The 13,948-nt window shown below is 37.0% G+C and overlaps 1 protein-coding gene across 1 annotated transcript in view; it reads right to left on the reverse strand.

Moving 5' to 3' along the window:
- Positions 1-255: 255 nt before the first annotated feature.
- KLHL14 (kelch like family member 14) overlaps positions 256-13,948 on the reverse strand; it is a 97,295-nt gene continuing 83,602 nt past the window's right edge. Inside the window, exons 5-8 of the mRNA XM_068563560.1 lie at positions 7,300-7,490; positions 7,060-7,218; positions 4,044-4,201; positions 256-1,942 (exon numbers count right to left, since the gene is read on the reverse strand). Coding sequence (XP_068419661.1) covers positions 1,802-1,942; positions 4,044-4,201; positions 7,060-7,218; positions 7,300-7,490 — 649 coding nt within the window. The 3' untranslated portion in view covers positions 256-1,801. The remainder of the gene's footprint in view (positions 1,943-4,043; positions 4,202-7,059; positions 7,219-7,299; positions 7,491-13,948) is intronic.

Genomic DNA, 13,948 nt, shown 5'->3' on the forward strand with positions numbered 1-13,948 from the left:
TAGTTCTCGTAAATGCTTTTATTTATTTTGGCTAGAAATAAAAAATAAATGAACAACAAGTCCAAGGAAAGCAAATACCCTTGTAGAAATGGTGACTTTCAGAAGAAATGGGGACAGTTGACGATAAAAGGTTTTGAAGGAGACCTTGTATTCTTCATGACGTCAGATGGGATTTTCTCACAAAGTACTGTAACTTTTCTTTTTTTCTATATACTCATATGCGATCAAGGAAAAAAGAAATGAAAGTTGATTGCACTGGATATATATATATTTATATATATATTTTTACAACGGATCCTTTGGATCTGAACATACAAATAAATACAAAAACAACAAAGATTGCACTTTACTGTAGAAACGGCATTGGATTCTAGTACACCCATCCATCTGGACATGCTCCGCAGTGAAAACTTATCACCAAGGCATTTTTAATCTGTGGCTTCCCTGTGCGGTTGTTTTTGAAAGACACACTTGTTGAGGGATTCAACAACATCTCTGGGTGATTCACAAAATATTTTAGGCTTTGATTTATTCCTAACTATTGTTGTGCCAGCTCTGAAGGGCTTGAAAAGCAAATCCGCGTTCCTGCTAGCTTTTCTCTTTTGATGGGCCGCATTGACACTGTCTCATGCTCTCCTGACCTTCTGCTTCTAAATTCCTCATGCTTCTCAAGACAGCTAGCTATTGCTCACTTAACTGAGCCCAGGCATCTCTGGTGACAACAAAGAAATGTGATGAGTTGGGGGGAAGAAGGAGGGTCCGTCATGGGCTTTTCTAGAGCCACATCTAGAGCTTTTTTTAGAGCCGAAGGTGAGGAAGAGGGGGAGGTATTTTGTGGACAGAGAGAAAAGGGGACAGTTCTTAAGAGAAATCTGTCTTTTCGTCCCTGAATTTCCGAAAGCAATCTCTCAGTTTTCATTAGGGGTTAAGTTTGGGTCAGATGTGCTATTTACAGAATATTCAATATTGCATGACTGTCTTTGTCAGTCTTATATGTTTGAAGCAAAGACCAGGTGTATTCACGACTTATATGCTGCTCCAAATGAGAAAGCGTGAGCCTCTATAAACTGAATAGTGACACAGCGTGTTTTGTCTTAATCTTTCAGATAAAACTGAGGACACAGAAATTATGACTCTGGCTAGCCTGGAACGTACAGGGCAGAAAGCAATTGCTACAAGAGCCAATATCTTTCTCTTCTACATTCCCACGAGGGGCAGAAGGTATATGAAATGAAGTTATACGGAAACAAAAATGTTCCTCTTTAATCTTATATGATTTTCTATAACTGTGTTGCCTACGGAATCTGTGAAGTAGCCACAGGTTAGGAATATAGAATCAAGTGGCAATTTCTGTAATGTGGTGTGAGTATTTTGATGGGTCAAATATTGAATCATTCATGAACACAATATCCCCAAAACTTCAACATAGATCACATGCAGGTAGACTACAATGCACAATACTGATCTTAGGTCTCTCTGGGGGGCACTCTCCTGTATTTTATCTTTCTCCTTTTGAAAGTTGAGATCCATGTGAGGAGTTTTTGTAAAGCTGGGACAAGTTAAAACCAGTCTGAAATGGAAGAGTCTGTCACCACAGGAAGTTCGGTGTAATCCGAGTTACAGACAGCGTACCTGTTCAAGAACAGGTCTTTTCCTTTTGTAGCTTCTTGTAAATCATCAGAAACCAAGAATGGGGTTTCGGCAGTTGTACCATTAGGATGTATTGTTCCTATTGTAATAGGGATGTCACCTGTCATTGCTTCCTAGAATGTGATACTGTTCATTCCAGGGTTTCCTGGTGTTATTTGTTGTAAGGTACACAGGCAGGCAGGATAACTGTTGCACAGGCTGGGCCCGCCAGGGGTTCTGCTACGTCTCCTTCAAGTTCTGTCCAGCTGCCTTTTTCTGGACAATAGCATATTGTAGATGACTTGTAGGCTCCCTGGAATGGCAGAGCAGAGAGCCTTTAGAGAATTGCCACAGCAAGCTTATTTATCACATTTACATTAGGAAGACAATATTTTTTCTCTGCTCTTGCTAAAAAAATTCCAAATGAAAGCAATGGATTTTAAACCATTGTACTCTAAGGGAAAATTTGGGATTGGCAAGATTTCAAAATCTGGGTTTTTGTATGTGTGTGTGACTAATAATAAAAGTCAAGCACCTACAACACCTTAGATGATTTATAAATCCCTTATGATAACTTACCTCAAGTTGGAAATTATCCCTCTGGTTTAAGTTTAACAAAAAGAGAAATTTATCTTAAATATTCAAATAAAAGAAGTAAATTGGATCTTAGATTGTCACCTCACTTTTCCATTTTTATCTTACTACTATAGAGAATCAGAGATGGGGTTCAAAACCAGTTTAAAATAAACTGGAAATGAAGACGTGTCAACTTCTTCACACACTGACTTATTTATTTTGAAAAGGCCACATGAGAAATAAAAAATGTCTTTAATCTTGTTTCCTTTGTCAACCTCTGAGGCTAGTGCTTGTATAATATTTCCCTTCCTAAACCAAAGCAGCTTTGTTTTTACCATAGGCAAGAAACAAACAAAAATCCCAACCAACATAATCGTTTTCTGAAAGTGTATTCCTGGTGTCTGATTCCAAACATACATACTCTTGCAGCTATCAATTTCCACTAGCGAAAGAGCACATGTACCAATATCTAGTGATATATGTCAATACACATTCACTTCCATATAACTAATAGCTTTTTAATGCTCCTCCAAACTTTATATAACAACCTTGTTGGATGCAAAAGAAATAAAACTAATTAATATTATTAAAATCCCAAATTAATCTTATAAAACCAACACATATAAATAGGAAAATATAGGAACGGTCATCATTTTAAAAGTGACTGTGTAGACCATTAGACCCGATGTGTCTTCTGATGTGATGTTATTTGAATTACACAGCCACCTCCTTACGTGTTTTCGCTAAAATAAATAAATAAATAAATAGATAGACAAATAAATAAATAGATAAATAAATAAATGGTACATAAATAACAAAAAAATTTAAAACAGAGAAAAGCTGAACTTAAGTCCTTATCTCTAGCTTCCAGTCTATAGGAAATAGGGAGACAGAGGACTATTTTTAAATGACAACATAGGAAATCATTAGGCAATTCGAGAGTATCAGATATTCTATAAGATAACTGACCTTGCTTTTTCAACATGACAATGGCATGGGACAGGAAGAGGGGCAGTAGTAATTCTCCAGATTGTAAGAGATGTATGAGATATAATAACCAAATACAAGTGAGACTTTTTGGATCCTGATTTGAACATACCAATTTGAAAAATACACTTTTATTCAAGTCAATGGGATAAACTTGAAAATGGATTGCATATAAAGGAATTATTGTTAATTTTATTGAGTGTGATAATGATAGTGTGTTTACATAAGCAAGTGATTTTTTTTTAGAGGAATACTGGAGCATTTAGGGTGAAATAACATGTCTAGAATTTGCTTCAAATTGCTTCAACCAGAATTTTTTAAAGGGAGGATAGATGCAGTTAAGTACTGCAAAGCACTGATGGATGTCAAAGTTGGATGGTGCATTAACAAGGGCCCATTGAACCCTCAGTTTTTGTGTATGTTTAGAAATTCTCATTGTAAAGAGAGGGGAAAGTGGAAAGCAATGGCAAATTACATAATCCTAAATAGAATTTGTGGGTAAGTAAACAATTAATTTCCATTTTTTATGCTTAGCTGGTCAGAAACTTTTCAGACTCTCCCAAACAGTTTTAATAGAACATTTGTAAAAACCACTTCTGTCTGACTTTTAGTTGGAAAGCATGGGGGTGGGAGGGAAGCAGAGACCTACCGCATTTTGCGATACAATTGACCAGATAGCAAGACAGCTCTACAGCGACCACACTGATTCTATTTTATGGCTTAAAGCAATTTACTGCATGCACATAAACATGTTACTCTTAAAAGGTACTTGTGTGGGTGGTAACACATTTGGAGAGAAGCAAAAAGGAAGCACAAATAAAAAGGAGGAGGAGGTAAATGTGGACACATACCATACTCCAGCTGTAACCTCCCACAAGGTAGATGCTGTCATCTAGCACTGCACAGCCAGGACCACTGCGACCCTCCAAAATGGGAGTCTGGAGAATATTCCACTGGTCACCTTTTGGGTCATAGCATTCCACGAGCATCACATCAAGGTGGGAGAAACCTAAGTGACATAGCAAAATGGAATCACCAAAGAATAAACTCTCAGGGTCCCAGTTTAAGGCTGAGGCTTCTTTCTGCAAAAGGACTAGGGCCAAGAAGTAGATGATTGTGTCTTTGAAGACACATGGATAAGCTGACTGGTGAAATTGGGAGACATGTCAGAAAGACCTAAGAAACAAACAGACAAACAAACAACCCTCCCCCACCTCCACCTCGCCACCGAAACTCCAACCCTGGATGCTTTGGATTACTTTAAAGCAAAAATGCCTGGCTAGATGTCATTGGTAAAAGCTGATTTACCTTGGAGTATCAGTAAAGGTTTACTTAAACCTTATTAAAACAGGTTTAAAATAGTAATAGCTAAAGCAAGCATTTTATAGACTGCTTACAATAAGCTGGTTGTTTTCTAAGTGCTTTGTATAAAGGAGCTCATTTAACCCCCTCAAGCATCCTATAGATACCATTATGTTCATTTTATAGAGGAGAAACTGAGGAACAGAGGGAGTTAATGACCTGAGTTAGTCATACAGCCATTAGATAGGCTGAGATTTGAATCTGGGTGAACAGGCTTCAAAGGTCACACTTTCACAGACTAAGCTTTATTGCTTTTCTTAAGTGAATATTCACTTAAGTGAATATTCAAATATTCATTTGAGTTCTCTCAAAATCTTTTACTTTTTTCTTTTTTTTTTTTACAGTCTGACTATATGTATAAACAGCTGTGATGATGTGAATGGTTTCCAGTATCTACTAAGGATCAAGGTTTAGAGCAGGGGGCTATCTTCCGCTGAAACACTTTTCCCACTTTTGATAAAATTTCTCAGTGGCTGGAGCAGTTACTAGGTTGTAGAGAACAACTCATTTCCCCAGACTCCACCGAAGCCCTGTCTTTCATTTAGAGAGTGAAAAATCCTTAATGGGAGCTTCAGGGTCACCAGGCAGACCAAACCTTCAAGGATTTTTTTTTTTTTTAACGGTTAAACACATGCTATGGATGTTTGCTAGCTGACAGTCACAACACATATGGTAAATTAGTCAACATACTGGTGTCTTCAAAGTAATTAAAGAGGTAGACCAAAAATCAGAAAAATTTTCACTCTTGAAGTGGTGGACAGACTATTTCAGGCCACTGACTTTTTACATAAAATAAATCACATAAGGGAGGAACACATTTGGGATAAATCACATTTGGCAGCAAGAGAGCAATGTGCTTACTGCGACCCTATGATGCAATCCTTTCCTTTAACATTAAGAGTTTGATGATAATTGTTGAAGCGTTTATATGAAATGGGGATTTGGGCAAGTTTCCCTATCTATCTATGAGGATATGTGTGCCTTCTCTGTACTGAGTACATACGTTGACTATAACCCTCACAATTACCAAGGAAAGGGTAATTACCCCTTTCTTACAGACATGAGGTAAATGTCTAGAGTAAGATCACACAACTCTAAGTACATAACTGGGATTCAGACCCAGGCTTAGATGCAAAATCCATACTCTTTCCTCCTTTCACAATGTCTTCCTGAGCTAACCTAATTCTGATGTGCATGTGCTATTTTTCATTTAGGTTGTCATTACCCAAGCCTTTTCTGTTCAAGTATAACCTTAAATACTGAAAGTTCCTAAAATATTAAGCATTCTTGTGCAAAAGAAATTAGTAGGAGTCATGTTTTAATGCAGAAAGCTACAAAGTTAATATAAAATACGTTGATGTAAAGGAATGAATGGTGTATGGATTGAAATGAAAGAGCACCAGTGAAAGCAAAAAAGAATGAAAAGGGAAGAGTTTGAAGCAGTAAAGATAAATTCCCTTCCACTGAGGAGATCTCTAAGGTGAGAAGCAGATCTAGCCCAGAATATTGACATTTCTGATTGAATATGAACTTGGAAATACTCACTTAAAAATTACACTTGTCCAGTATTTATTACATTTAGGGATAATATATATTATGAAAAATAGAAAAAATGTCTATATCTAACTCATGGTTTAAGATGGGTGTATGATTGGAAAATAAATGCACAGAATCGCCTTATGTGCCATACCCAGATGGCCTGTTTCTCATTTTGTTCAATTTCAAAGATCATGGATGGTCAGAGCTGGAAGAGATTTTAGAGAACAACTTGACCACCTTCTTCATTTTCAGATGAGAAAACTGAAGCTCAAAGCAGTTCAATAATGTTCTCAATATCACAGGTCTCTCCGCTTTCCTGTCAAATTCAGTGTTATACACATGCACACAAACTACAAAAAAGTTGCAGTCACATACATACACGAGGAGGGAAACAAGCCAAAATATGGCTCTAAAAAGACTATGCTTTAAATGTCACTGATTAAAAAAGCAAATGGAAAGAATTTGAGAATCATAGATGGTTCGATATTCAACTATTCAAAGAAATAATTCTAAATTTAGACATGAAATTCTACTGTTTTCTTTAAGAAAAATCACATACACGCTTCTTTGTGCTTCTCTGACTAAAGTTCTTTATGATTATTACAAAAACAATTTTCTGGAAAAAATCCATTACTATAATTTTGGTGATAAGGAATCATTTATTTTACTGAATGCATTGTTACAACAAATTGTTTGTGCTTTTCAGTTATTAATGTTCTAGTTTTTAAATTTTTCTGTAGACATCATTATTCATTTCTTTAATGTATGTGGTAACTTCAAAATAATCCTATCTGCAGGAGAGCCAAAATAAGTGCTTGCCCAAGCCAAGGGTACTGCTAATTTGCAAAGAGTAGATTTTATTTGGTCAACCTGTTTTTTTAGTTGGTTAACTATGATTATCTAACAAGAAACCCCCTTAGCAAGAAACATGAGATGCAAATGTTATTGTGATTAAAAAAAAAAGACCTTTCAAATGATTTCCTCCAATTGCATACAAGCGATCATTCATTACAGCCAAAGTGTGGATGGCGCGTTTTGTGTTCATATCTTGTTTTCGAGCCCAGACATCCATGACGGGGTCATAGCAATACAGCCATGGGACATATTCTCCATTGTGTACACCCCCTGTGAATTAAGCATAGACACACAAGTCAAGAAAATGCCTTGAAACTGCACTTAGTAACACAAAGTGGACGAATGACTTGCCTGAAATGTATATTTTCCCATTGTGCACTGCTCCCGCATGAGCTGCCAGAGGCTGTGGCAAAGGGGACACATAACGCCATTCATTTGTTTCTAGGTTATAGCACTCCACGCTGGACAAGTAGCCAGTTTCATTCCGTCCACCAATAACGTATAAATGTTTGTCCAACCGACACGCATAGAAACTGGCTCTTCTACAATGAAAAAAACCAAAAAACAAAACAACCCAATGTAAATCACAAAAGGAGTCCAGTTAGTCACGGGAAGGGGGGACATCCTGCTTCAGAAAGGGGTGCAGACCTTTGGAAATTACACATATAGCTCCCTTCTAAATCTGAGACCTTGTACAGCAACCATCTGCAGTGCCCATGTTGGTTAAGATTATCGATACTAAAGTCACAGTAGAGGAGAAATTCACAAACTCTTTGTTTCAGCTCTTTTTATCTTGCTTTTTATACACTGTTAAAGTGTGCACTAATGTTTGGGATATTTGGTACCTTGTAAGGATATCACAGCTCAGTAAGACAAAGTGAAAAATGAGGTAGATAATGCAACAATAATAAATTATCTTGACATTCACTCTCTTTATGGTCCTTCAAGGGTCATTGTTCCCAATTTATAAGAGAACTACATCATCAAAATTTTTCTTCAATTATCATTTTTTTCTTTTTTCCTCCCAGGACGACTGCAAATAGAGAAACTTTTTCAACTGAATATAGTGTTGAAATCTTGCTCTTATATAACCCATATTAGGAATTTCATCTATGTAGCTTTTGGTGTTGATTCTTACGAACCTGTAAGGATATTTTAAAGTCTCTTTTCAAGAGAGACTATTTATTAAATTATCCCACCTGCCATCAAAGGCAAAAGACATGCAAGCTGTGTTGAAAGGACTGGAGACAGGGAGGCCAGTTCTGAGGGAGAATATAATCTAGGAGTGAGAGATTGAGGACCTGAATTAGAGTTTTAGTAGAAGACATGAAAAGAGGTGATGCAAGATATTTTAAAGGAGGATGTAAGGCTTAGTTACTAATAATATATGAGAGCTGAGGGAGAAAAGAGGTTGGAAGAGGACTCAAAGATTTGGAGTTAGGATGACTAGGTTGAAATCTTAAGCAAGTCCTTGACCTTTTGCTTCTTTTTTTCTCATTCATGCTACAGGAATAATATACTTCATAAGGATAACGTATGGTTCAATACTGAAAAAGTACAATCGTGAAGTGCCAAGCCCCTCAGAGAACATAATTTATGTTTGTTGAATTAATGGTCTTTATAAAAATTGATGCCAAGACTTTTGGGCAATGTCAACCGCAAAATGAGGAGCCCTAGAGCTTTTAAATCAGGTAAACCTATATTGTTTGGAGATTCTCCAAGTTGTGTTTACTAAGTGTCAAAACCTCTGGGAAGCAGTATATAGCATCTTGATGAACAGTTTGTTCTCTGGAATCAGATTGCCTGGCTATATGACTTATTGGGTGTGTGGGCTTTGACATGTTACTTAACCCCCTCAGCCTCAGATTGCTCATCTGTAACATAGAGATTATGATGGTACCTTCCTCATGGGGTTGTTTGTGAACACATGCGTAAAGTGCTTGTCATAGTGTCCAACATTTTGTTCATGCTCAGGAACTATCAGTTGATATTATTTGGATAAAAAGGTTTTAAAAATCAGCTATCAAGATGTTTGCATATAAAATTTTCTGAATAGTATTTTAAGTGATGACTAAATTCTTTAGTGTTTTTATATAATTTATACCATAAATGTATGGCATATGTTATGGATGGTGATATATGCAGTTTTATTTTATTTTTTCCAGCTTTATTGAGGTATAATTGACAAAACTGTAATACACGTAAAGGGTACAATGGGATGATTTGATATGTGCATCCACTGTAAAATGATTTTCACAATCAAATTAATTAACACATCCACCAGCTCATGTAGTAACTTTTTTTCGTGTGAGAACACTTAAGATCTACTCTCTCAGCAAATTTAAAGTAAACAATACAGTATTATTAACTATAGTTACCATGCTGTACATTAGATCCTCAGAATTTACTTATCTTATAATTGAAAGTTTGTACCCTTTGACCAATCTCTCCCCATTTTCCCCACCCTTATCCCCTGGCAACCACCATTCTAATCTGTTTCTTTAAGTTTGACTTTTAAAATAAGATTCCACATATAAGTGATATCATACAGTATTTGTCTTTCTCAGTCTGGCATTTCACTTAGCATAATCACCTTCAGTTTCATCCATGTTTGTCATGCAAATGGCAGGGTTTCCTTCTTTTCTATGGCAGAATAATATTCCATTATATATATTCACCACATTTTCTTATCTATGTATCTGTCAACAGACACTTAGGTTGTTTCCATATCTTGGCTCTTGTGAATAATGCTTCAGTGAACATGGGAGTGCAGATATCTCTTCAAGATACTGATTTTGGTTCCTTTGGATACAGTGTATGCGAAAGTGGGATTGCTAGATCGTAAGGTTCAGATAGTCCTGAAGTCTGAAGTCCTGAAGTCTGAAGTTCAGATAGAACCTTTTCTGGATAGTCCTAGAATTGTTCACACCATTGATAATTTGAGAGTAATATTTTGGCTATGATTTTTTTCCCTATATTTTCTTGATGGTTTTGAAAGAAATATGTGCTGTGTAAAACACAGAAAGATGATGAAAGGAAAAAGAGAGAAGGATAAGAATAGGAAGGAGGATAAAGAGCAAGTGAGATAGATTTCATTAAATAAGGGTTGTTGTTATCTTGGGCCCGTGTCTTCTGAGGCATATATGAAGCTCCGAAATTGTTAAAAGAATTTTTTAATAAAATGTCATGTATTTTATATATATTTATGTATATAGGTGCATTTTTTGGAATATGTTTGGAGAAAGATTTTGGGGAGAAGTTTTTAATCAGATTATCAAGGGGATTAATAACCTAAAAAATTTGGGATTTCCTGGTATAAAGAAGTAAAAACTCATCTAAATATAAAATTAGGTTTAAAAACAATAGCAAAATTAAGTGCACACAGATGGACCACTGGTTCCTTCCATTTCTCTAACCAGATTTCAATTGCTCTCTTATTGAATATGATAGGTCAAGGTTATTTTACTAGCGCTTTTACCTTCCCAAGTTAAAATATTTGATTGAAAAGACCGACTCACGTCTACAAAAATCTGTACTAAAGTAACACAGATATTTCTTTGCATCGTTGACACCAGGGTAGGTCATTGTCCCTCTTTCATATGATTCTATGACAGGTTTTGGGGCGTCTGAAATCATTAATTTACTAATTTTACTAATAGGCCATCTTTAGTGGGCCAATCCCATCGTTTGGACCATGTGGGTAATGTACTATATTCTGAGTTCTTCTGTGTATTATGTACTATATTCTGGTTTAGAAAAATGTTAGTCATGACAAGTACTAAAATCTTCTATTTAATGAAGTTTAGATAGTGGAGAATAAGAGAAAGATCTTCTTTTGGCAGTGTGAACTCCTTTTATCTTGTCTAAAGTTCAGTTTTCTCACTCTTTCTGTTCTGGCTCCTTCGTTCCTCTCTTAACCCGAGGGAGCCTGTCGGAACTCTCTATTCTTAGCCCAGGCGTTCCTAATCTGAGGCTCCGTGTACTCCTAGCTTTATCCACACAGTGTCACTGTTAGGTTCTGAACGGGAAAAAAAAAAAAAAAAAAAAATCAGTAGGTTTCACTTCCTGACTAAAAGTGCATTTTTATGCAGAAATTTTAATAGCGAAGGTTCTGAGTCTCTGACTTATTCCCTTGCATGCCCAAAGTGAGAATTCACGAAATGCATTATAGAAACACTGGACAGTTAATGGTCTATCAGCAACTGTGAACATTTGCTCGAGGCTAAAATTTTACCGTACCAGGTCTCTCCTGGGAATGCTCCCTGCCCCACCTACCCACATGAAGAGCACACCTGATTAGGCTGTTTTATTTTGGGGAAAAAGGAAGCTCAAGATTATTGAAGATTTTTTAATGGAATTACACTATTTGTATTTCAAATTGTTCTTCTCTCTCTCCTCCTCCCCTCCATCCCCTGTCCCAATGCCAGAGAGGATATTCAATGAATTGAGATAAGTTTAAAAAGACTACCAATGACGTCGACAAATATACTTTGAACCTGTGTATTGTACAGATCTTTACAAGTTCTTTCTGACCCTTAGGTCAGAAAACTGAGATTGTATCTCAGTTTCAACTTTTGACTTTTACCATCAGGTTAAAAACAACAGATTTTTTAAACACAATATTGTCTCCCATTGTTTCTTGTAAGGCTGCTAGAAACATAGTATTTAAATTTGGAAACATCTTTGTTGTATTTGCTTCCAGCTTTTCACTTAGTCTGTGAAACTTAAACTTTGTTACTGGTGCTCTCCAAATGGCTTTCTCTCTCCCTCCCTCCCTTCTTTTTCTTTTCTGTTTCCAAGACTACCTAGGGGGTAATATCTCCACAAGAATAATACCTAAAATGTCTACTTTTTTGGAAAACAATATTAAAGTCACCAAAGCATTTTTATTGATCCAAGCGTTCATTTTTGCCCTCTTCTTACTGAAGAATCAAATCCTAAATCTGAGACCAAAACAACTCAACAGCTTTACACTTATCTTTGTACTTTTGTCTAATTACTTCTGTCCGTAACCTCATAGGCAGCAGGCATACAATTCATGAGTTGACCTATGGTTGAGTAAGCCTGGAGGTCACGTGCCCATTTCTCTGCCAAACTGCGAGGGTGTTCTGCACTTTTTATAAATTTATTTATTTATTTTTATTTTTGGCTGTGTTGGGTCTTCGTTTCTGTGTGAGGGCTTTCTCTAGTTGCGGCGAGCAGGGGCCACTCTTCATCGCGGTGCGCGGGCCTCTCACTGTCGCGGCCTCTCTTGTTGCGGAGCACAGGCTCCAGACGCACAGGCTCAGTAGTTGTGGCTCACGGGCCCGGTTGCTCCGCGGCATGTGGGATCTTCCCAGACCAGGGCTCGAACCCATGTCCCTTGCATTGGCAGGCAGATTCTCAACCACTGCACCACCAGGGAAGCCCCTGCACTTTTATTATATTCTTTTGGACGCTCTGATTAGGTAAGATAATCCTAGGAATTTGCCCAGCCCGCTCTGTAAGAGTGGGTGACCCCAGAGGTGGCTTTCAATGTGTTTCTATTATTCTCAATCAGTTTGGTAACTTCTCAGCATAATAACAACTCCTCAGCAGTTAGGCAGCAGCTAATGGAAGGAGGGAGGTGGGGAACTTCTGGTGAGTTATAGTCTCATGATCTATACAATGCAAAATTAACTCAAATGTCTCAAGAAACCTCTTTTCTGATCTGAAGAGTATCTCATATATTTTAGATTTTCTTCCCTTCTTTGTTTAATCACCAATTAAACCATGCTGGTAGCTGACTGTACTTGCTATGTTGAACGGAAGCTCGGCAATGACAGAGAAATTTCATTTTAAGTTATGGATTGCTGCCTGGGTCAACCAACCCATAGGAGCTATGGAGCTAGAAGATTGACTGGGCATTTGTGAGATCTGCCTTTTCCCATTCAGCTCTGGAAGGAGCTCTTTATTTGGTCTATCGAGTTGATTGTTCTAAATCTAAAAAAAAACTTCTTTTACTAGGGACCTGACATGATATACCATAATGACTTCGAAAGAAACGTTAAACAGTCCATCCTGTCAACGGTGGCTGCCGGGTGCCGACAGACCATGGCAGGTCTTTTTATCAGGTCAATGAGCTGCTAAAAATTGTCTAAGTAGGACCCTGCCATGATAGGCCATAGCGCCTCAGAGGAAGTCATTATAGAATATCAAGTAAACAATACACATTTAAAAAAATTACTAATTAGGTTTTGCAGCAATACTTCTCATCCTTAGGGGCTCTACAGTGAGATAATTGACCGCGACGTGAGTTATGCCTCCCAAACCCAAGGCGTGAAGGTTAATTATCGTGGTGAACAGCCCCCAGCAAAGGCGACCATAGTGATGAGATGCTGACATTTCAAACATGTTATTGATGTGTATTTTTAAAATGTTTTTTTTAATAAAATTTTTTGGAATGGTTTTGATTAAAGGGTAAAGTGATGCAGCTACAATAACAGCAACCAGAAAATAACCCCAAAAGAAGAGAAACAAGGTACTTTGGAGAAAGACATCAGGAGAGGCTTTTATATATACATGTATACACAACAGGAGGATTGAGAAGTTTGTCAGGATATTAACTGACTCAGAATAATTTCTTGAGGTACCTTACAACTAGACATTCCCTACCAGTGTCTGTGGTCCTTAGACTATATTGTGCCTCATCATTTTCAATGTATAGCTTTTAGTCTCCTGAAAGAGAGTTTTAATATGCTTATATGGAATGGGAAGTTAGATATTGTTTCTTTATAGCAGAGATTCATACTCTCTTTCTGTAGTAATGTACCTTTTTGAGGAATGGTATGATCTGAAAATTTCTTTTTAACTTTGAATTTATGATTAAGGATTTAACTTGATCTCAGTGCAATCTGATTGAATGTTTAAAGAAGGAGATGTTAAGGTTATGAAGGAAATAAGAAAGAAAATTATTTCTTAGTCCAATCGAGAAGAGGATATAGGTTGCAGCTTATCGTTACTATTATATTGGAAAATTTGC

Source organism: Eschrichtius robustus, chromosome 14, assembly GCF_028021215.1.
Source record: "Eschrichtius robustus isolate mEscRob2 chromosome 14, mEscRob2.pri, whole genome shotgun sequence".
NCBI lineage: Eukaryota > Metazoa > Chordata > Mammalia > Artiodactyla > Eschrichtiidae > Eschrichtius > Eschrichtius robustus.